Consider the following 25,326-nt stretch of genomic DNA (forward strand, 5'->3'; position numbering starts at 1 on the left):
CTCCTTCTTAGGCAGGAGGGGTTCACCTCGACAGGCATCCCTATACCAACCTGGCCCGGCTTCTTGTGCCGCGGACGTGTGATACAATTTCCTTTCCTGGTAGGGGTCTTCCAGTAACTAAGCGCTAGATGAACAATACGAACAACACAACAACACTGTTCTCACGAGACTTACGCTGCACACGCCTTCATCTAGCCTTTGAAGATTTTGCGTCTTCAGAGTGACACTTTTACACGGTTTTGTGAGGGACTGCTGGTACCGCTGACAAATGCACATGATGTCCACTATTGCTCCGTGTATATTGTGGGTAAATTGTGCGTGTGTTCTGAGGTTGAGTTTCTGTCTGATGGACGAAAAACCGGAGTGTTTGGGAGAATAAACGATGGGACCCTTTCCTGAGACCGTCTGACTCAGCCACGTTGTGAAAAAGGCACATATAAATTCTTCCCCTCATTGACAGGTCTCGAACTCAGGTCTTTTCCGCCCGGTGTGGGGAGGACAGCGATTTTACTAACTGTGCTACCCACGAGGGCATAGATGTAGTAGTGAACGAACAGGAACTGAAGCACTGGGATGCTGATAAGTTCTCGGTATGTAACAGGGTAATTCAATTATATACATACTGTAGTTTATTTAACACATTCGCCTATGTTGGTGTAGGGTTTTAGGCATATCACAATTGAGGCTATATTGCGCCATATATAATGTAATATGTTTGTAACTTACGTGTATTCTTTAGTCGATTTGCTGTTTCCTGGACGACAAACCTGAGTTTCCGGAAGATAAATCATATTGTCCTCGGCTGAGACCGACTAACTCAGCCACGTTTTGAAAACCACGCATAAAAATTCCTCGTGCCATTGACGGGATTCTCACTCAGCTCTTTTCCACCTGGTTTGCAGAGAACGATAATTATACCAACTATACTCCTTACGAGGGCATATTCGCCTTTGAACTTGACGAACTTTCCACAACAATGTTGTAGCATTTATTAACCTCTCAAAGAAAAATCGAAAAATTGCCTGCTCCCTAAACCAGACTTCTGTTGCTCGCATGACTTCATAATTTCTTAAAATTTGAAACCCTTTAAATGTGTTTTGAGATTTGGGAAGAGGAAATTGTCCTAGGGTGAAAGATTCAAATTTGGCAATTCAAATTTGGTGAATATGGAAATGATGGAGAAAACAGAGTCTTAGTTCACATAATTTGGCATGTGTTTGATGTGCTGTGCGGCTGGAGCATTTCCCTGCAAAAACAGCACTCTTTGGGTGAGTTTTCCCTTGAGTTTGGCATTCAGTTCGTCCTTCGCTTTGTCCAAAAGTGATGAATGATGCTCAACAATTGCGGTTTTATCCTTTTCCAGGTAGTCAATGAATAAAATCCCACCCTTGTCCCAAAAGACAAAGGCCATGCCCTTTCCAGCAAGTTTTCGTTCTTTCTTCTCTGGATCATAATGAAACAACCGTTTCCCTCCGTGGTCACAATTCGCACCAAAAAGTCATTGCCACCTTCCACAAAATGGTGAAGAATGGCAATTGAAGACAGGATACGCTGTCACCTTTGATCAGCATTCAGAAATTTGCGAAAAAAATGGCAGAAAGCTTCCTCATGTCTAAAATGTCACGAATAACATACCCAACCCTTTACCTACATAAGCGTCGAGTCTCAGCTATTCGTTTAGCAGAAATTCGTCTGTCAAACAGTAGCAGTCTGTGCGGTAGCATAGTGGTCAAAATCACCGTACCCCCCCCCCCCGACACCGGGTGGATAAGACTTGAGTTCGAATTTCGTCAATGACCAATGACACGAGGAATTTTTATGGACCTTTTCACAATGTGGTTGAGTTAGTTAGTCTCAGGCAAGGGTGACATGGTTTTTTCTCCCAGAAATTCTGGGTTTTCGTCCAGCAAACGGAAAATCGATCACAGAACACACACAGTTTACAGACAATATACGGTACAATATGGCCTAAGTCGCTAATGCGTCTAAAACCCTACCACAAACCAACTAAACCAAACCAGTGTCAAAATATTACGATTTTTAAACGCAAGGGCTACTATTTTAATAAGCTCAGCACAATCTCAACTTCTTTTGGTGGCTAACCTCTGACAAGATACAGCGACATTCCGTATCTCGTCAGTATGATTTGGAGAACACTGTTTTCTTTCGCTTGTATGCCCCCGAATGATTTACTTTTATTGCTGGAGGCCAATTCCGAGAATTCTTTCATTCCTTTGACAATTTCTGTTGCACTGGCGCGAAACACAGCCATTTTTATTTTTTTGGTCTTATAGAAGTGCTGATCTATTGTGGACCTGTTTGGTTGAATGTATATAGGCGTAATACCTTTTGGTGTAATGTCATTTCCTCCTGTGGGGCAAATCCTCCAGGGGGGATAGTGTGCGTGCGTGCGTCTTTTACAATACTTCGAAAGTTCCTAAAAAATAGTGAACTACTTCCGGTTCCATTTCAGCGCACATAATATGAACTATTTCAAGTTATAGTTCTGCTAATAAAAAGAAACTTATTGAGTTCCAATTCATTTAGGAAGGAATTGAATAGTTTTGTTATTCGATTGTTTTCATTATCCGTTTTGTGGGCAAAAGCGCAAATTCTTTTCAACAAATGTAGTAGTATAAAGTTTTCTGCGCATTAAATTAATTTGTCCAAATGATAATAGAAAAGGAACTTCACAAGAGAAAAAAAAACGTTTCGAAATAACTGCATCGTAAAGATATGAACTAGTTCCAGCTTAAAGTTGATACAGAAGGAACTACTTCATATGAACTTGTTCCAAGCTTTGGTAAGTTTCAATTCGTCTACATATACATCTACCTAATTCTGAGAATTTCAGTTCATTCCACTTGGAAAGGAATTAAGTCTTCGTTCGATCTTTATATACATTCATTTTGTTATTTTTACGACTTTGCTCATGGGACGCCTTTTGTTTACAATGTAGCAATAATCATCTCTACCCTTTTTTTTTGTATCTTCTTCCATTCCAATCATGACTTCTATTAGCAATTCAAATCGACCCCTCGCTTCTTTGATCTTACCCTGCCTTTTCCTTCCTTCCCCTCCTTTTTTTTTTTTTTCAAATTCATCGAAGATGCACATCTTTTGTGCGATGATCACACGACGCATTAAAATCGAACGGAAATCGAGGATTTAAATCATACAAAACTGATCTAAAATAAAGAAATTGATTCAAGACGTTATTACCTCTGAATCGCGTCTTTTGTTGATAATTTCTACTCCATAGATGAGATATAGCTTTTGTAAGTCCACCTGCCACCATGGTTCTCCTTCAAAATTCGTCGCTATACAGGTAGCCGTTGTAGAGTCATCTTTTCCGTCAACTGCTAAGTGGGCCCCTCGTCCATCACGCGTACTTATTTGCTTAGCTGGCTTACCCTCCGCTATATTAGAGAGATTGTGAACATCAACTGAAAAAGAACAAAGAAATATGTAATAACCCATTAGGCTACATACTGCGCACAAACTGCACAACGTTTCGTCAAGTCTTCACTTCCTTTATCAAGTACAATAATTTCGTTCTAGGACTTGGTCAAAGAAATAAATCTGATGTTAGAATGAAAAGAGATTTCAATATTTTTCAAATAAATCGCGTTGCACAGCTATACTCTTATGAGATCCCTCGTGCAGCTGATGGGTTCGTTTTAAACGCGTTTAAAATGACCACCAACAATTTCTTTGTTAGATTCCTTTTACTGTCCTCTATGTCAAACTGCCAACGTACAATGTCAACCTCTACGTTGTCTTTTCAGCGTGGACTTGATTTTTGGGAACAAGAAGTAGTCTGGAGACCTGAGTTGGAATCCTGTCAATCATATCACAACGTGGCTGAGTTAGTTGGTTTAAAGCGAGGGCAGCAGGGTTTTTTTCTCCTGGAAACTCGGTTTTTTTGCCGAGTAAACGGCAAATCGACCACAGAACGCACACAATTTACAGATATAGTATATACGGTTCAATATGGTCTAAGTTACTGATACACATAAAACCCTACAACAACCAACCAACCAACCAACCAATAAACCGCGAGAAAAAACATCCAACCCTTGCCTAAAACTAATAAAATCAGCCACGTTGTGAAAAAGTTGAGAAAAAAATTCCTGGCATCATTAGCAGGATTTCAACCCAAGCCTTTTGCACCTAGTTTGAAGATGACAGTGGTTATAGTCCCTGTGCTACGCCTTAATACTTGTATTTTACTAGTGTACAGGATAAAATATGGCATTTATGTCTGGTCTAGATTACTTGATAAAGGATGGAAAATGTTTCCGATACGTTGTGCGCATTTCAGTATGGTACAGGTGGTGGCTAGAATAATGGAAACACTTGAATATCAGGGTCCTCCCTCATGTGTACAAAGCTAGAGGACACCACATATATGTAACTGCTGGAGCGATATGTAAATTTTAGAGATCTCCAGAGGACTACTGAAAAGTAGTCCTCTGGAGATCTCTAAAATTTCGAAGGAGATATAATTGTTAGCGCTCAGTTGAGGATTTTTTTGCATGGCAAGCGAAGGAACTGTATCTTACTGAGTGTGTGCATCCAAAAATCAAGAGTTCTGGTGGATTCGTGATTCCACCTTCGAGGATATCTATGATGCAGAAATAATGCGATTATTATTTCAATTACTCTATCCATCACCTGTAGGTGACTTTATATTCAGGCTAAGTGATGTCTCTCAGCGTAATAAAATAATATCACTTACCTGGGGTTGGTGCAAAGGTAGCTGGCACAGCTTTGTAAGTAGCATGGAAGCCTCTTCCGTTTCCAACCTTCCTCCATCTTGTAATGAACAAAAGTTTCATTATGTTTTGTGTAGAATATATAACTCCTCGCTTATTCAAATTACAGAAACCACCTATCAGTTTTTCCCGTTTAGTTTTATGGCTATCGAAGACGAATAGAATTCCTCCTTCTGGAGTGCAGTTACGAGTCCCGGGGGTTGCTGGTATATCAAAGTCGTTGAAACGAAGTTCGACAACAGAGTGTATCGGCACCTGAAGAATCCAAGTGTGGTTGTAAGCCATTGGCTTCAGATAGGAATGGTGAGGAAATGGATACCTGAAACAGATGAAGAATGGATGTTAAATAGACATAATGTGTACAGTATGAGAGAGGTCTCAGAATTGATCATTTGAAATGGTTGGTTGTTGTAGGGTTTAAACGTTGGTTGTTGTAGGGTTTATTGGGCCATATATAATATGATCGTGTGTTCTGCGGTCGATTTTCTGTTTTCTGGACGAAAAATCCGAATTTCCGGCAGAAAAACGCTCGCCCAAGACCGACTAACTCAGCCACGTTGTTAAAAAGACCCATAAAAATTCCTCTTGTCATTGACGGAATTCGAACTCAGGTCTTTTCCACCCGGTCTGAGGAGGACGGTGATTCTATCACCCATGAGGACTTCCAATGATCACAATTCTTAGCTATATAAATTATGATCGTCGAAATGCGTTTTTTTTTCCTTCTTCTTATTTATTTATTTTTTTATAAAAATCAGGAAAGCGAACGTATAAAGCGGAAACGTAATAATGAGGAAATGCCTGTTTTTAATTTCATTTCCCAACCTCACCACCACAATATTCCAAAATATTTCCCTCTACCGGCAACTGTTATAAAGGTGTCGTCTGCTACATTTCGGAAAGAGTGAAATTGTTAGCCATTTTGAAAAGTGAACACTACCAAAACCATTGCATTTTTTTTTTTTTTTTTAGTTGTTGGCGCATCGGCTTCTGTGGCCATAATGCACCTACTAAGGTTTTTCTGTATTTTCTACTCTGGTCCAAGCCCGACGCGGGATACGAAGCCGAGACTTTTGGGTTGCTAGGCAAGCACTTTACCCACCCGGCTAGCCCGGTCGGCAAACGTTGCATAGCACTTAAAACGTTTGAAAGTTTATTTAAATTCGATTAATAATTTATGTTGAATATTAACTACTTAGATTTATTTATTCAACGTTATATCATTTTGGGAAAGCATATTCTGCTAATTTTAATTCCACTTTCATTAATTTAAAATAATAATAATAAATAAATAAATAAATAAAATAAGCAAACATCCAGTGCAGTCTCATTCTAGAGGCATTTTTACACAGCCTCGGGCAATATATTAAAAGCCTCCATGATGCACAAGATATTAACAAAATATCTAATTTAAATTATGAACTAAAATCCATTTGGGAATACCTTTACAGGCATGTGTATTTGTATTTAAAGTTGTGTGTGTGTGTGTAGAGAGAGAGAGAGAGAGAGACTATTTTCAGTTGCCACACACCATTTTGGCCCGAAGAATAGCAGGAAATTAAAATTCGAGATCATAAATTACGTGGTATATAAAAGTTAACCTTCTGGCAAGCCGACATGCTATTTTGATGACGTGTGTGTAATTATATCTCTGAAAGAACACTCTAAAAAATAAGCCAGTGTTAGTAATTTTGAATTGCTTTCTATAAAAAGTAGTTTTGGTAATCTAGCTTGGCGAGTGTTGCAGAAGTCTATTGTTATGGACAAGCCACGCATATAGATGGACGAGGAGAAACAGCACAGCTTCATATACACTAAACTCCCAAAAATAAATGAATACCACTTTCTTTGAGACGTAGAGGTGCTGTTTCAAGTAGTGCAAGACCGAGGAAAGTAATTGTGAAAGTAATGAGTTAAGTACATTCAATATACACTGTGCTGCCACTTTATTAGGTACACCCCTGCTGTGCACACAAATGGTTTGTCCCACAACGTTGCAAGTCACATGACCACAGTTGTGGGTATAAATGCAGCAGAACAACCTTTCTAGTATCAGTTAAGCGTACAAACCGAAGCAAAAATGGGGAAAAGGAGCGATCTAACAGACTTCGAACGTGGCATGGTAGTAGGTGCAAGGCATGCTGGACAAAGCATCTCTGAAACGGCAGTTCTCCTGAACTTTTCACGCACCACAGTTTCAAGGGTGTATTAAGAATGGTGCAACGAACAGAACACATCCTCTCAACGGCACTCCTGTGGAAGAAAATCGCTTGTTGATGAGAGAGGTCAGATGAGGATGGCTAGAAATGCGCAAGCAAAGAGATGGGCCACAATGTCGCACATCACGTCAGAATGCAACCTTGGTGCGCAGAACAAAATATCGCAACGGACCACTAGTCGCACTTTGTCGCGAATGGACTACAACAGACGACGGCCACATCGCGTACCTTTGTTATCAATGAAGAACAAGAGAGCACGCTTCCTGTGGGCAGAGCAACACCAGCACACTATCGAGGATTGGAAAACAGTTGCTTGGTCTGACGAGGCGAAGTTTTTAGTGCATCATGTTGATGGAAGGCTCAGAATTTGGCGTAAACAACATGAATCCATGGACCCGTCATGTCTGACTACTACTGTGCAAGGTGGTGGGATTAGTGTGGTATGGTGTGGGGAATGTTTTCTTGGCACACGTTGGATCCATTGATACCCACAGATTCCTGTCTGAATGCCACAGCGTACCTAAACATCGTTGCTGACCAAGTGTATCCGTTCATGTTGACAGTTTATTCTCAGTCAGATGGTTACTTCCAGCAGGATAATGCGCCGGTGGACAAAGCCCGAATCACTGTGGAATGGTTCCAGGAACATGACAATGACTTTTCTTTGCTGCAGTGGCCCGCTCAGTCCACGGATCTCAATCCTATTGAACATCTTTGGGATGAGCTGGAAACGGCTGTTCGCTGCAGGCCTACACCTCCGTCGAATCTCAAGGAACTGCGTGACACACTCATGTCTGCATGGTACTCCATTCCTGCACGTTTTCAGCATCTTGTTCAATCCATTCCTAGACGAATTCAGGCTGTTTTGAAGGCTAAAGGAGACTCAACACTCTACTACGTAGGTGTATCTAATAAAGTGGCAGCACAGTGTACTCACTAACCAAAAAATTAGAAGGCAGTACTTCAAGAATGAGACCGCTGAATGGAAAGTCCAATGTGCAGAAAATTAGTGAAAAATTTAATTTAGGCACAGAAAGTCCCATTTCCAACCGAAATATGCAGCAGGAGTTCAAGCCTGGAATTTCGTAGTCGTGTGGTGATACGAAAGCCAATTCTTTCTGTAAAAAATCGAAAGATGCGACTGGAGTGGCGCCGCCAATGCGGAACAGTGGAACAGCATATGGATTGACAGTCTCGATTTGCACTTTTTTTACACCAATGGTAGGGCGAAAGTGTGGTGTGAACCTCATGAAGCTATGCATCAATACTATCATACCCACCACTTGGCTGCTGGAGGTGGTATTATGGTATAGGGTATGTTCTCTTGGTAAGGAGTGGGTCTACTCATGCCGTTAGAAGGTCGTGTTTATCTTTCTGTCGTATCGGACCAACTTCCCTGCAATGCTTCATTTTCCAACAGCTACCCTTGGCCGAGGTGAAAAGTTTGAAAATTTCAAAGCAAAATTGCACAATAACTTCTTGGCAGTGAGGAAGGTATTGAGTGAAAAAAATTTGGCAGGTGTAGGAAAAAGTCCTCATCCTTGAATCATTCAGGCATTCTAATACTAATATTAATACTGATAATAATGTATTATGAGATATCGGTCTATTTAGAGAGAAAATCCTTCCTTTCCTTTTTTATTTTCTGAGATATTAGTTGGGTTGGGTTGTTTTGAATTCCAATCAGGAAAAATATGACCACGAAGCAGTAGTAGTAGAGTTTTAGGAGCATCAGCGACTAAGGCTATATTGCTCTGTGTATATTATCTATAAATTATGTGTGTTCTGCAGTCGATTTCCTGTTTGCTGGACGAAAAAGCAGAGTTTCCTGGAGAAAAAATCATGCTGTCTTCGCCTGAGACCGACTACCTCTGCCACCTTGTGAAAAATGCCCATAAAAATTCCTCCTGTCATCCACGGTACTCGAACTCAGGTCTTTTCCACCCGGTGTGAGGCGGACGGTGATCCTACCAACTGTGCTACGCACGAGGACAACCATGAAGCATAATTATATCCTGCTTGCAACTTGCCATAGTCGAAGGTACAGCTGTGAAAGTGATTTGGTCCATCTGACCGAACCCAATATCAACAAGTATCTTCTGTCTTGTCAGCCATGCACTGTGCTAAGTACTACAGGTTTTAGTACCATTCGTGTTCGGGTTCAGGATTTCCATTAAAAAAAAAAGTCGGTTTATTTATTTAGCTGGATGAAAAACCAAAGTTTCAAGATTGAAGAGCAATGCATCGAGCGATGAAAGAATTTCATTTTTTTCATCGCTCGTTATTGTGAACTACCAACTAGAGGAATACAACTAAGCCTTCAAGAGCAGCTTTATTATTTAATGAAAACATAGCATGCATAGACCAAAGCTCCCTTGAAAATTAGAGGAAAATGTTCTGAGTTGTAATGGATTGCTCCTCGTTGCTGTAATAAGAGAAGCTACTCCTTCCAACTGTACAGTTTCTGGAATCCTTCCAGGAAAAAGAAAATGCACCTGCTGTGCTTCTTTTTTTTTTTTTTTTTTTCTGTTAGAAAGCATGACTTAATACCATGGATCTTCACATACGATATATTGCGTAGTCCTGTTTGTGACACGAAACACTTTTCGCTAGCTTTCAGAAGAAAGTTTTATTATGGTTTCTTGACGACGAAATTAATTGGAATGAACTTTAGACAACGGCTGCCTCTGTTCTATTAAACTAGATACACGTGCGACTTTGTATCTACATTTTAAAGGATTATTTATAGTCGTATCACCTGGTAAGAGCACGTGCCGTAAATAATCATAAAATATCCTCCAAATGGTGGTGAGGCAGCGGAAAAAAAGATGCTTTAGTGAAGACTGGAAGGAGCTTCATATCCTGATATTGTTATTCCCCGAAAATGCCATTTATTTTCTGGTTAAAAGGAATAAAATGCTGAAATTATACATGTTATGGAATTATAAGGAAGTGTACTCGCTGCCCAAAAGATCAGAAACCATTACTAGTAGGATCACCTTTTTTTTGCTCAAATTACAGCCCCTATACGTTGTGACGGATTCCACTTGGAGTCTGAGACAGGGTGATCTAGACTTCATCATTTTCCCACAGGATATTGTCAACAACTGTAGTTTAGTCGATATAGGACTATGAACCGAATTGCCCTCTCCAACACATCCTGGACATTCTGAGTTGGATTCGGATTCTGAGGATTAGGCAGCCAGGGTAGTCGTTTGAAAGCTTGGGAATGTGTTGAAATTCTTCATTTACACTTATTTTTGAAAAGAGATTGACAAGAATCATTCTGCGTTCATATATTTTTGTTAAGTTACGTTGTTAAAAAGTATCAAAATATTATTTTGTTAAATTATATTTATACAAAAAAAAAAAAGTGATTTAAATCGTTTTAAACTGAATTTTTCCAACGTATTGTGCTTCTTTTGGTTGGATGAGAGGATAAAGTAACTAGACACATAGTTTTCTGTCGAAACAGCAGATTCACTGATAAAACTGATACCAGTTATCAAAAACTGTTGTAAAAATTTCATCTTTCTGATACCTTCTAGTTTGCTGATGTTAGCAGATAGAATAATTTCGGATTTTTTGTCGAAAATACATTGTCGACAGCTAAGTTAAAAACAAGAAAAGTGTCTATTGGGTTTCCTGCTTTTATTTAGTAAGGTTTTATTTTGCTTTCAGTGCACAGTTGAATTAACCCCCCCGTATCCTACCCCTAGCGTCATTATCATTTAGTTGTGAAAATTTCATTCAAGTGATTTTACTTCAATATCGGTTAATAAACTAATCGGTTTATACTTAACACTATTCTACATTCACTGGCCAAAAATAGAAAGTCAAGAACAAGATTTCAGGAATTTAAAGCAAATCGTGTGTAAGAATAGAATGTATAGTGATGATAAGAATATGAAATTACTCTTGAAATGGTATAATATTGATTGATTAAATTCAGTATAACAAAGTCAGTACTTCAAGAATCAAGATCTCAGGAATTTAAAGCAAATTGTGCGTCAGAATAGAAGGCACGGTGATGATGAGAATATTAAATCATTCTTGAAACGTTGGCATAATAAGTAAATGATTATATTCGGTGTAAAATTGTCTAATATTGTTTTTCATCTGAATATTACCCGATTTATTTTTAACTTAAACTGAGTTTAATTTCATTAGATGGTTTGAAAATTCCTTTACTTTAAACTTCCGTGTAATTTTCTTACAGTAGCATATTTCGTAATTAAATATAAAAGTTTTGAGATGCAGAACAGCTATTATCATTATCATTAAGGAAAATTCTTTTCGGCACGTACGCTATTTATAAGACGAAAAAACGTACTGGCAATATTCAACTTAGTGAATTCCACCGGGAAAAGTAAATCATTAAGCTAGCTTTAAGCATGTTAGTCTATATATTCTACACTGTGGTCATAAATCATAACGAAGAGTTCAGTAGGAAAGAATAAAAAAAAAATTCTGTGGTTTGTACAGTATGATGTAGTTATACATAAAGAAGGTTTTACACATAAAAAAAAAAATGTTGAGAAGTGGGTGCTCGGAAAAACAGAATGCTGTTCACGAAAACAAACCATAAAAAACGGGATGTTACGGACAAAAAGAATCCAAGTAAATGGGAAAAGAAAGATTTCAAAGCATCCGAGAGTTACTTTGTAATTTTCAGTCATCTGGAGATGGCTGCCGTTGGCAGAGATCCACTAAAATGGAGGAAGCCCAGATAGACTCTTACGGATAAGACAAAGGGGCAATTTTAACTTAGAAGAGGCGGAAAAAACTGGTCCGCAAATAGATTTACAGTGATGGGAACGCTACCAACAACCGATCTTAATATTTTTATTTGAACAAACAGTGCCTTTAATTTGTTGAAGACAGTGTATATAAACTGTCTGTGAGTTAATTAGCAATTGCTGCTCTAGCCGAGTGGCCAGCGCAGGGGTGCATAAGTACACGTACATTGAATGACCAGGGTTCAAGCCCGTGACTGCTAAATGCAGTGCCTTTTCTTGTATTCTTTCTGTCTTGTGAACTCCTCTGACCGGAGTACAAACAGAATTTATTTTAATTGCCTTTTTCTTTTAAACGAAAGTGTGCCATCTTGGGGAGGAACTATTGGGCAATTTTCACTCAGGGCCGTGTCTAACTAATTCAGCGCCTACGGCAAGCAGTCCATACTGCACTCCTACAACTTACAATTTATTTTATTTTTTGGCTATTAAAATATTTAAAACATTATTTCGGGAAATTTGGATTATTCATTCTGCAACACAGATAGATTAGCCATATATAATACACGATTAGAGATAATATATACTGATAGCTCACAGTCTTGGTGGCTTCGGTACAAAGTTTAAAAAACAAACAAACAATCTTAGCTCACAGTCTTGATGGCTTCGGTACAAAGTTTAAAAAAACAAACAAACAAACAAACAATCTTAATTTAAACTTTTAAGAAATGACGGATTTATGCAGATTTTGATTCATCGAAAGCCAATTGGACATCATGCTGTTCAAGGAGTAGATATTCTCCTCCCTTCTTCTTCACAAACTGATGAAAAATGCTTTTAAAATATTTATGAGCAGTTTCACAGTGTGGCCGAGTTAGTCGGTCTCGCTAGAGGGCTTCGTTTTCATTTTTATTTCGGGAAAATTGGGTTTTTCATCCTGCAACACAGATAAATTATTCATATATAACACACGAAATTTACTGATAACTCGCAGTCCTGGTAGCTTCGGTACAAAGTTAAAAAAAAAAAAAAAAAAAAAACAATCTTAATTTAAACTTTCAAGTGACGGATTTATGCAGATTTTGATTCGTCGAAAGCCAATTGGACATTATGCTGTTCAAGGAGTAGATATTCTCCTCCCTTCTTCTTCACAAACTGATGAAAAATGCTTTTAAAATATTTATAAGCAGTTTCACAGTGTGGCCGAGTTAGTCGGTCTCGCTAGAGGACTGCGTTTTCATTTTTATTTCAGGAAAATTGGGTTTTTCATCCTGCAACACAGATAAATTATCCATATATAACACACAAAACTTACAGATACTGTATACTGATAACTCACAGTCCTGGTAGCTTCGGTACAAAGTTTAAAAAAAACAAAAAAATCTTAATTTAAACTTTCAAGAAATGACGGATTTATGCAGACTTTGATTCATCGAAAGCCAATTTTGACATCATGCTGTTCAAGGAGGGAACGTACAATCTCTTCAGAATGGAAGATATTCTAAATGCTATACATTTAATCCACTTTACCTACCCATACCAAGTACAGAAAAACAGTTCCTTGTACGTGTGTAACTATTTCAATTACGTTAGGCCTAACTAAATTAATGAACAGTCATAAACACTAAAATGTCCAATCCTTTACCATTTCTTTGAGGTCAGTAACACTTTAGGTAGTCTTTTATCTTTACGGAGCGCCTTACTATAAAAGGAAGAGAATTATTAATAATTAAGTACACAGTTTAACTCATTCTTTTCAACTATTCCCCAAACAGCAATACCCAATAATTTATTATACTAGGTTATGTTCTTAGCAGAGAATTACACATGAAACTGTCATTTGTAAGATATTACGAACAACCTTTCCAATATTATGTAAGGGCTGGACCTAAGCAATTTCTTTTTTCACTTCAAATTACCAATAGTTAATTTTTTAAAGGCAGTTTCATTTTTATTTTTATTACTAACGTTGAAGGGTAGACAAGGGTATTTAAATTTACGTCCTTCGAAACCCGGAAGCTAAAAAATAAAAAAAGAAATCCAGCTTCGGCACACAGCTCAGTAGGAGCCCTCTGGTGTTGAGGATAATTTGTGTCTCAGTGCAATTGGGATTGGATTGTACACCTGATGTTTTATTGACTTCTGCCGAAAAAGTCAAAGTTCACCGTAGGCAAAAACCTTCCTACTAAGAGTCATAGAACGCCATGTCTTCAGCGAGAGAAAGTAATATCCTAACTTTTCCTAGAACGGGAGAGATTCTATTGGGGGTATATTTGGTCCATTTTAAGTACACTATATAAAAAAAATCGTGTCTTGTACTTTTGTGTAACTATTAATTATGTTTTTAGGCCTAACGATATTTTAATGAACATTGAATGTTATGAGAAATCGAACTTTTATTTTCTTTTGATGTTTTGTTCAACATACCACGTGAAAATTTTATTTTTGTTTATTATTGATTGGCTCTTTGGTAAACGGTTATTGTTGAAAAAAAAAAAAAAAAAAAACGGCATGCCGCATAATTTAAAGAAAAGTCTGGTAATGTGAATTTAAAGTAATAATGAGACTGATTTTGTTGATTGGTCTCTGCACAGACATGTTCTGACATGTTTAAGCTTGTATAATCAAGCCTTTGTATGTTAAATGAGTGAATTCTCTTCGGAGGAAGAATTAATATGAATTGTTTTCTTGATTTTAAATAAAAATTTACATTTTATCTAAAGAAAGGTCTTTTGGTGGATTAGGTCATTCACCATGACAATGCACCATCTCATAAAAATTTCTCGGCGTTATTTTTTTATTTATCATTAAAAGAAACAAAAAAAAAGCTATTAGCAACACATTGGTACCATATATCAACGCATATTGTGTTTCAACGATCCCTGTTTCAACCAGATGAATGTTTCGTAAAAAAAAGTGAAGTCTGCTTAATGATCTTTATTTTTTTTTTTTTTTTTTGCGCATGCGCTACTACTGTACTATTCCATTTCAATGATTTCTTTCGTCTGTCAGACTACAATTAAAATTCGAGGAATTTTTTTATTTTTATTTTTTTAACATTTGTTTTAATGAGACTGATTTTGTTTTTCTTGAAACAAAATCTACAGCGAATGACCAGCCTTCAAGTATCTAAAATGAAGTCAGAATTCCTGTTTTTTTGGGATACTTAAAACTATTTTGAAGATGGCATGAGAGAGGAACTTATTTTGCCCTTTTCAACAACAGTATTAAGTGTTATCAATCTTTTAACTGTTGAAAGGATTAGTTTTAAAAAAAAAAAAGTGAAAACAATTATCTCGAGGTCTAGCCCTTTTTGCAAAATTTCATTTGCAAGTTAAAGATTCTTTGAAAACAATTAATATATCTCACCGACTGTTTGCCAAGTGAACAACACGAGAGAAATGCTTCTTTTTTCTGTCTATTCCCTTGACGTGCACAAAGAAACACTTTACCCTTATTTCACTACTTCGGCTAATGAAAACGAGAATAAAAGATCCTAATTAAGAATGCAAACTTTGATCATTCACGAATAAAATTAAGATCAGCTTCGAAGGCAGTTTGACTTCAATGGAACAGAAAAACTACTTTTTAAAATGCATTTTAACTTACAGTATCTTATTAATGCTTTCCTTTAATAGTTTATATATTTCGAAATAGACTGCGTCTGGCATTAGTCGGAATGAGTTCTGCGACAACGTCGACTTGTGTCCGATCAGGCGAGTCTTCCCTTGATATACAAAAAGCAGGTTTCAAAACAGAAAAATACTTACTGATTGGAGGCAATGATTCCACACACACCATTGCAGTATGTCGTCCCATTATTCTGCCCCCAAGCTGCATTACAACCACGACATTCTGGAAAATAAAAAAAAACGAGATTTTAGCAAATGATTTCACTGGTTTTCAGGTGTTTCAAACATTTTAATGTTAACTTATACGCTGCCTTAACAATTTATTAAAGAATTTATTAAAGATATCGGCATGCCTTCCGTCGTAGGCAAAAGAAATAGCCCAAATGATGGGCAATGTGGTGAGATAGAGCTATAAGAAGGGCACCATCACCTCGGAGAGGCATTAAAGGTGAATCATGGGAAAAGTCAGGCGACATTACCGACCTCACAATAAATCATAGATTCTTGTGCTGCAGCGGAGTTCAACCATGCGGTAATGAAATCCAGTAAACATAAATTTATATCTTACACATTTAATGCGATATGTTGTATATTAACATCAGAAATACCGAGAAAAGAAAACATAATAAATGAAATCTGAATAATTTATTAAGTTTGGTAATGACTTTTTTGCAGACATTACAAAATAAACAACGTAAAATTTGAAAAATTTAATATGAAGCGACTCTAATTTTGGCAGTCGAATTAATGTAATTTTAATAGTTTTTGTCAAATTCGAGAAATTTCCATTTCCAAAGGATAAACTTAATGTAACTATTTAAAGTCAATATTTCCAAATGTAAAAACAGCTCTTTAGAAATGCCGATAACTTTTTCTCCATATACACTGCCCTACCATTAGTTAACGGACACTTGTATATCTTCCGATAACCTTTGTTCACAGGAAAGCTAATAACATGTACTGAAACCTTTTGTCTTTCAGAGAGCCTGTAGTCTTCATGGAACTCTCTCCACCAGTTTTTGTAAAAAACTGTCATCCAACATTTTCAGCCATTCGGCCTTCAAAGAGAAGGCCTTCGGCTTCATCCGAGAGGATCTTTACAGGATTGAGTTCAGGTTTCTAGGCTGGACCAGGACGCTTAGATAGAATTCAGCATTCATGGTTTCTGTCCACACAACCAATGGTCCCAGGCCAATCCATGAAAAATAGCCCCAGACCATCTCTATGTCTCTGCGAAACTTGTTGGGACGATACAGTCCGGCAAGAAGCTTTCTCCGAGCATCCGCTACACCTACGCACGATCGTCAGACTTGTTGACCATGTACTGTGATTCGTCAGTCCAAAGCACAGCTTTCCATTAGTCTACGATCCATGATCGAATGAAACAAACGAATGATTTTCCACAATCGGATGAACCATTTGAATGATATGAGTATAAATCGAAATAATCGAATTATTTCCTATAATCGAATGATTTGCTACCGAAATAATCGATTATGACCTCTCGATTATGCCCATCACTAGTCCAAAATGGCATGCCTTACACCAAGTTAGACAGCGCCTCGTATTAGTCCTGTCTAAACACAGGTCGACGTTGTGTGCTGAGACAACGTCGACCTGTGTTCCGAGAGGGCAATTCTATGCAGGGCTCTCCTGTCACTTCCATCAGCTTCAAAGGTTTTTAGAGTATTTTCATGACGGTTTCAGCAGCATTCCACTTCCGTTTTGAAAATTTTCACTGCTGTTGAAATTGTAGTTGTTGTTTTTGGGTTTTAGGAGCATTAGCAACAGAGCAATTGCTCTGTGTATACTGTCTGTAAATTGCATGTGTTATGTGGTTGATTTTCTGTTACTGGATGGAAAATCTGTTTCCGGCAGAGAAAAAAATATGCTACCCTCGCCCGAGACCGACTATTTCAGCCACATTGTGGAAAAAAAAAAAAAAAAAAAATCCTCTCTCATCATCGATGGGACTCGGACCCAGGTCTTTCCCACCCAGTGTGGGGAGGACAGTGATTCTATCGACTGTGCTACACACGGGAAAATGTCACATTGGGAAATGTCGCATACAGACCGATTGCTTATGTGGCATCCTATTATCATTCCACGCTGGAAGTCTGTTAACTCCATCCATCACAGAACCTTGCATTCACAGTCGTACTACTCAAGTACGCTTGTAGACTTTCAAGGAGAGATCCTTGAAGATCTACAAGTATATTTATAGTTGTGTCTGATATGTAGTGCTAGTGAAGGAAGTGACCAACTATCAATTGAATGGTCTTCGGATATTAATGGTAGAACAGTGTATATTAGATATTATTAACTGACAACTTCATTTTATATATAAATTGATTAATATTAATTAATTATTGTTTAACTGTAAACTTGTTACTGCAGTCATGTTCCTGCAACATGCCAATCAGGTTTTGTATTTTTCTGTAATCATGAATTTTATATTGCGGAAGGTTGGCATCCGAAACGTCGCGAATACAAAATAAAGAAAAGTTATTTCAATAATCAAATGCATTGTACCTGTTTTACGAAATTCTGCTTGGAATCCCCTACCCGAGGGGACTTCCTCATCTTGATTGCAAGTGGTGAACGTTATGTTCACAGTAGTTGGTTGTCCTGTTGATGCGAAATAAGGTGGTATCTTCTGTCTTTTGATAACCTCCATTTTTCCTTCTGACTCCTCTTTTATGGTAACAACTACAATATTTTGACACTCAGCAAGGGCGTTGTAGGATCCCCAGTGAACTACATCGTAATCTGGAAACACCAATTCCATCGTGTCTCCTGCAGCAATTTTCACAGTCCAAGTGTAACGACGAAAGGGTGGAGGATATTCTGGGTAATAGGGGGTCGAGAATGACAAAGGAGCATGGTAAATACCCTTGAAGATATCTAAAGTGAATAAATAAAAATAAAAAACAATATTTTAATTTTAAAAAATTTCAAAATTAAAACAGAATAAATTTTAACTTTTTTTCTAATTTTTCAATTATAATTGAATGGTTCAAAGCCGAACGTTAATTTTAATATTCTTTTTAAAATAAATATTTCGCTGTTTTTTTTTTTAAAGAATATAAAAATACACACGTACTTTCTTAATATAAGATTAATGCGTTGATCAGATTCCCAAAACTAAGTCAGTTGAAACTGATCATTTTTCTTGAAGCATAATTTTCGCACCTGATAAAGGTTAATTGGAGTTACCGTAACGTTGTACCACTACATTTTTTTAAATAAACTAACAGATTTTTTATATTATATTTTTATATATTCAACTCATATATGTTTTTATATATATTCTGCACCTTTAATTTCTTTCTGTATAGAAAAGTAACACCACGTACTTGTTGACGATCTCATTGTGATAAAGCTTAACCATTTCTGCACGGATTGCCCACTTCTTTATTTGGTTGTGGGTTATGATTTTTTTATTATCCATTCTTTCTGAACAATCATTGGTATTCCCTTCTGAACAACACGTTGCCATCGGATATAAGATATCTTCAAGGCTTTTTAGTGATATTTCCGTTGCTGGCATCTATCATTTTTTATGGTATCTCATTTCCCTGTTGCTTTGCTTTCTTGTTTTTTTCTTGTTCTCTTTCCACGTAGGTGCGTGCCTATGCTCCAATTTATTCATCTCTATCGACACAACCATCGGTTAAGTGAGGAACATGGCTGTTGTATTCTGGGTGTTGCGTGTAATCCAGATGGGAACTTGCTGTTTACTCCCATCTAATAGAGACAAATTATAACCATACGTGAGCGTGGAATACACTCTTTCAAAGAAACTACTGGTAATTTCTTCCCTAGCTCTAGCTTTCAGAATGCCGACCCTTTGTTTTTTTTCCATAATGGAACCAAACAAATCGTTGAATTTTTTTCAAGTTTTAAAATCTTTTATAGCTATTTTTCTGCAGCACAGAGAGAACTCGGAATATTTTAATGCACATAGAATGTCCTAAAAGTAGTCTTTTTAAGGGAAAGTTTCATTTTGAGAATTTAGGAATTTTAACCAAATTTCTCAATTAAAAACGCAACTTTAAACTGCGAAAAATAATCTTAGTCAGATATAAATATAATAAAATACATCTAAAAATCTATAATTTAAGTAAAAACATACATATACGAAGTTAAAAGAGATATAACTACAATTTTAGGAATAATTATACATAGGCACAATGTTTCAGTAACTCTCATAAACCTTCATCAGGTAAAAATGAGCCAAACGAAAAAACGCTTTGTCATTTTATATGGTGAAACTTTATAACTGTTAAAGTTAAATTATGAAATACAATTTAAATGATTTCATTTTATCAATAAACAGCGTTTAGTTTAATTAATAAAATAAATTGTATGTAGAGTGCATTTTAATAATTAATTTAATAAAAAATTAAATAAAATGCATTTAAAAATCTATAATTTAAGTAAAAACATACGTATACGAAGTTAAAAGAGATATAACTACAGTTTTAGGAGTAATTATACATAGGCACAACGTTTCAGTAACTCCAAAAACCTTCATCAGGTAAAAATGAGCCAAACGAAAAAAAAAGCTTTGTCGTTTATCGTGGGAAAACTTTATAACTGATAAAGTTAAAGGATGAAATTCAATTTAAATAATTTCATTTTATCAGTAAACGGCATTCAGTTTAAAATTAATAAAATGAGCGCTGTCAGGACTAGAAGAGTTCATAACTATCTAATTATTTGCAAATATTTTACAAAAATCCAGTTTTTTCAAGCAAAATTATTTTACCGTAATTTGTGATGTCAAATGATCTACTTGAACTTTAAACTCACACAGGTTCAATTAAAAAAAAAAAAAAAAAAACATCGCGACAACCCCTGGCGGGACTCGAACCCGCAATCCCCGGTTTAGGAGACCGATGCCTTATCCATTAGGCCACAGGGGCATATGATGAAATTCATCATCAATTGACATATAGTTCAAAATTGACTTTAAGAATGTAGGACTTATTCATTTTAAAATAAAGTAGGTTTATGTTTCGAGGGTTACAGCCATCTCATCAGTGGATGCTACATCACAACAGCACCAAATAACCAGCAATTTTAAATCCCTCATTATGGTTAATTTGTTTTGGCCCTTCCCCTCCTTTGATAAAGATTGATAAGACTTCTCTGGATGTGAGCCTAAAGTAACTTAATCCCCCTAAGTTCTCCTGGATATTTTAGATATTTCAATCAACGTGGGACGCCCATGTGAAACAGCTCCTTAAGGGGATGACAAAAACCCTTGCATTTATATAATGTTTCTGTCCACTGGTAGCTTTTGGTTCCTGTATCAATGGATCACTCCAACATTTGAAACAATTGAAATCGTTAGAATGGATTATGTGTTCATGGCAGTAGCAACCAAGTTGGTTCCAAGGAAAGTGCTCATTTCATTTGGTCATCTTGATGGCCCCAAATGTTGAAAACATTAGATAATTGTTAAGGAATGAAATAACTGGAATTAGTTTCAGGAGAAAAACAGTTGGCGGCTCGAGAACACGAATTATGTGTAACATAGACGTACACTGAGTGAGGAGAGGGTTGAGCAGCCAATTGTTTTTATATTTAGTAATATTTTTAATACTTTATTAAGTATAAAAGTTTAAGTATTGGTTTAAGGAAAAAATTGGTACGATGGTATGGACCATGGTACTTTATGGCGCAGAGACGTGGACATGTTAAAGATGTCAGAGAGTGGAAGATGTTAAAAGATTGGAAAGTTTTGAGATGTGAGTATGGGGAAGATGGAAAAGATGGGGAAATAAAGTGAGAAAGAGGAGGTTCTATTGGACTGGTTTGCGAGATGAAGTCAGTGAATGACTGATGGAGGGAAAAGTTGAGGGGGAGGTCCATGGGGAGATTGAGGAAAACTGTGGTAGATGAACTGATATTGAATTGAATAGATGATGGGATGGTGGATATTGGAAGATGAAGAGGAGGGCTAAGGATAGGGAGATGTGAAGAAGTGTTGTTGAGTTGCATACTTGTACAGAACGCTGATGATGATTGGTGGAATGCCATATTTTTTAGTTTCCTTTTTTTTTCTTTTGCCTTTTAAGGAGAGTAGGAAAGACAGAAAAGTGGTGGCAGTGTTTTGGAACACGATTCATTAAGTTAAGTGTTGCAGTGGAGTTGCGAATTTTAAATCCCGGTGCAAATAAAAACATCCCGTAACAAGGCGGCTGCACGTGTGAGCGATGTGCGTGTGCGAGGGTCGGCGGCGAATCCTGCAGGCAAAGAAAATAATTGCTTTGCCCGAACGTGCTACTAATTAAGCGAGTCCATTTGTCCGACTGCGTGTGTAGCTTCTTGTCTCGCGAGGAATCGGGGCGTTTATCAACGTCCCAGAGTAAACAGAATCTACGATTGGTGGTCTGTCCGCTTTCTTAACTCTGCCTTCGCCAGTTCGGCCGCTCTCAAAGTGTTCCGAGAGTTGTCACCAGGCGCACGCTCGCTCCGAGTTCCGCGCGGTTTGTTATTCGATGCCTCGTTACTTTTACTAAGTGGGGGATTTGAAGGATTTGTTTGCCGCATTGAAATGCACACGCCATTGTGTTCCTTCTGATCGGCCTATTTACGTTACTGAAGGACTCCATCGAGTGATTTCCATAATCGAATCATTAATAATCGGTTATTTCAATACTCGATTATGCAAATCATTCGATTATGAAAACGAAATTAATGGAGCAAATACAGCTGGAGGGATTCGACCTCATGTTATTAAAACCAAAGCCTGAGTTTTGAGATGTCTTCTAGTACTCGGCTAATCTCTCTCCAACCCCTTTTCACTTTCCCTTTGTCTCTCTCTCTCTCTCCTCAGTTTTCCTTTCTTTCATTCGCTCTTTCTTAATCTTTCATATCTTTCATTTCTTTTCCCCAGCTTTCTCTCTCATCATTATGAAGATGAAATTATGGAATGTACCGATATTCTTAAACACATTTACTTCTCTGGAAAAATAATGAATAAACTCTTACAAGACAAGAATGCTAATGATATAGGCACGCACCACAAACCAATTGGAAAAGCGTTATTGGCAATTGCAAACCTACCTTTGTGAGGAGTTGTACGACATACCAGGGGTCCCAGGGTGTGCAGTCCAGCTTCATTAGCCTCTCCGGTATCACCAAAGCGCAGCTGCAGGACAGGCAATCGAGCAGGATCCATCAGTAAGCCTTTATCTTCCAACCAACGTGATTTCGAATTGTCATCGCAGTTGCAAGTGCTATTCCGTTTCGTTCGAACGCAGTACGGATGACACCCGCAGGTTCGACTGTCTGTCTCCGCTCCTCCCCAGTAGAATTGGTCCATCCAGTTGCGACCCACCCACCTATTTAAAGAGTACAGCGAGTTATTGAAAAATTCCCTCAGACAGAGCCATTTAGTGAAGGAAATAAGAATTAAGGTTCAAGTGCTTACCAACTGTCCAAGTCCTTAGGGTACCAGAAACCGAACATCGCTCCTTTGCATTTCCACTTGATAAATTGTTGGCACGAATAAGATCGATCGATGAGCTCTACAAGGTGAGTTTCCGATGCATTGTTGTAGACAATGTCCTGGGAGTAAGAACCAGGCTCTTCCCAACCCCTAACATACTTTAGGCTCTCCGAGTTGTGATGTACAATGGTGTAAACCTGGAACAGGATTAAAGAATTAAGAGAGAACCTTCCAATTGAAAACTGAATGTTCATGTTTCCTCTAATGAGGCTTCCATCTTGGGCTTTCCGGGGCTGCTTCGATGACCTTCAGCAACTCTGCCAACTGTATTTACCGAAACAAGTGTCAAATTAACTTTATAAGAAACTCTAAAAGTTATAAACTTCACCGTCTTAATCCACTGCAGGTTGTACAGGGGTGATCAATCAAAACATACATTTAAATTTAAAATAAATGCAACCACTTACCTCTAGAAAGTCCGAATTGTTTTCTAGTTTGCATTCAACCTGGATTGGACTCAAAGGACCTGACCCGTCCACATCAATTTCATAATCTCCAGTCGATGTCACCTCATTGCGGAGTAGAAGGTCATGACAGTTCCCACGAGGTCTTAAATCTGTAATACGAAAATAACTATTAGTCCAAAAAAAGGGAAGGACTAGCACCACACTACAGTCGGTTGAAAATTGTCAATTTCTGGTTTCACTTGGATTGTAGTAGATTCTGATAGGCTACAGTACATGATCTTCGATAGTTGTTGACTCGAAAATGTCGCATTGTAGAGAGAGAGAGAGAGAGAGAGAGAGAGCAGTTTATTTTGGACAATGCGGTGATATGCGTAAAAACTGGAACAGCTGTGCGTTCCCAGTTTTAGAAGTTAGCATTCTTTCTTTCTTTCTTTCTTTGCTCATCGATTTGAGATATAAAAGAAGAGGAAATCAAATCTCGCACTGTCAGTGATTGTAGTAAAATAAACAAGGACACTGATGAGGTACAGGCACGCATTTTGGATCTTTCAACAAAAGGAACATTGCACTGTGCGCTCATTGGTGGTTGATATGTGTTCGTGATGTTTTTAGTTGTGCTTTACCTTGATATTTAGTGAGGATCATTCGAAATCACTTTATCCCTTGGAGAAAAGCACTTCGGAGAACAGACACTACCGATATATTTAAGTGTTATTAGAGGAACTGTTTACTTGGAGTTCCCATAATGAAACTGATATTTCATAAAGATTACATTTAGAAAAATTTATACCTGAAGAAGACAGTGAATTAAAAATCGATACGTAACTGCTGCAGACGAAGTTCTATCGATCCAGAACACGCAATGAGACAGCACATTAAATAATTTTATTATACGCTAAAAACACAAATTGTTTACTATTCTCTTTTTAAATTATTACAGAAATTTTTTATTTATTAATAAAATTAATTTATTTAAATTACGAATATTTATTTTCTTAGATATATTTAAATATATTTTAAAAATTTAAAAATTAAACATAAATATATTTTAAATATATTTAAAAATTAAACAAATTATTGATTTTAAATTAAAATTTAAAAAATTAAAATAAAACAATAAAAATTTCGATTTTCTTAAAAAACAAAATTAAAAAATAAAATTTAAAATTTAAGAGATTTTTAATTCGCTTTAAATTAAAATACCTGCCATTTTCGATTTAGTTTTTGAAATTTATTTAAAAATTAATTTAAATTAAATAAACAATCGATTTTTTCCTATTGAAATTCCAAAAATTTTAAAATGAAAAATAAAAAACCGAGATTTCTAAATTTTAAAAATTAAAAAGTAAATAAATCTTAAAACTTTATAAAGTTTTAAGATTTATTGTAAGTTTTTTTAAATTTTTATCATTAAATACAAAATATAAAAAATTAAACTTTAGTTTTTTCAGTAACTTTTACAATATTATACATAATTAAAATAATATACAGTATATAGTAATAATTAATTAAATAAAGTTAATAATTTAATTTAAGTAATTAAAATAATATAAAATTTAAGGAAAATAATAATAATAAATAAAATTTAATTAAGAAAATTAAAATGAAAATTAAATAAATAATAGTTTTTTGCCTATTAAAATTCCAAAAACCTCGAAATGTAATATAAAAAATCGAGTTTTTTAAATTTTTACAATTAAATACAAAAATAAAAAATTAAAATTTAGTTTTTCAGTAACTTTCGCAATTATACATAATTAAAAATTATATTTATAGTAATAATTAATTAAATAAAGTTAATAATTTAATTTAAATGATTAAAACAATATATTATTTAATTAAAATACCTATTAATAATATATAATTTAATTGAATATTAATAATAATAAATTAAATTTAAGGCATTAATTTATTTAATGTTAAAAATAATTTTTATGCGATTATTAACAGTAAAGCATATTTCAGTATCCAAGTTAAATCTGTCCTTTCATTATGAGTGTATGGCCCGCGTACTAAACGGTAAAGCTAAGCG

At 36.4% G+C, this 25,326-nt stretch overlaps 1 protein-coding gene and 1 non-coding gene across 2 annotated transcripts in view; both read right to left on the bottom strand.

Annotated features, from left to right (window-relative positions):
- LOC150086701 (uncharacterized) overlaps positions 1 to 25,326 on the bottom strand; it is a 247,342-nt gene that overhangs the window by 215,685 nt on the left and 6,331 nt on the right. The window contains exons 3-9 of the mRNA XM_090372701.1: positions 23,295 to 23,443; positions 22,810 to 23,024; positions 22,443 to 22,720; positions 17,898 to 18,269; positions 15,504 to 15,588; positions 4,742 to 5,097; positions 3,223 to 3,446 (exon numbers count right to left, since the gene is read on the bottom strand). Of these exons, the coding sequence (XP_090228827.1) occupies positions 3,223 to 3,446; positions 4,742 to 5,097; positions 15,504 to 15,588; positions 17,898 to 18,269; positions 22,443 to 22,720; positions 22,810 to 23,024; positions 23,295 to 23,443 (1,679 nt within the window). The remainder of the gene's footprint in view (positions 1 to 3,222; positions 3,447 to 4,741; positions 5,098 to 15,503; positions 15,589 to 17,897; positions 18,270 to 22,442; positions 22,721 to 22,809; positions 23,025 to 23,294; positions 23,444 to 25,326) is intronic.
- Positions 20,221 to 20,293, bottom strand: TRNAR-CCU (transfer RNA arginine (anticodon CCU)). The gene has a single exon. It is a non-coding gene; the product is annotated as a tRNA-Arg (tRNA).

Source organism: Mastigoproctus giganteus, chromosome 4, assembly GCF_048544385.1.
Source record: "Mastigoproctus giganteus isolate SK-2022 chromosome 4, ASM4854438v1, whole genome shotgun sequence".
NCBI classification, from domain to species: Eukaryota; Metazoa; Arthropoda; class Arachnida; order Uropygi; family Thelyphonidae; genus Mastigoproctus; species Mastigoproctus giganteus.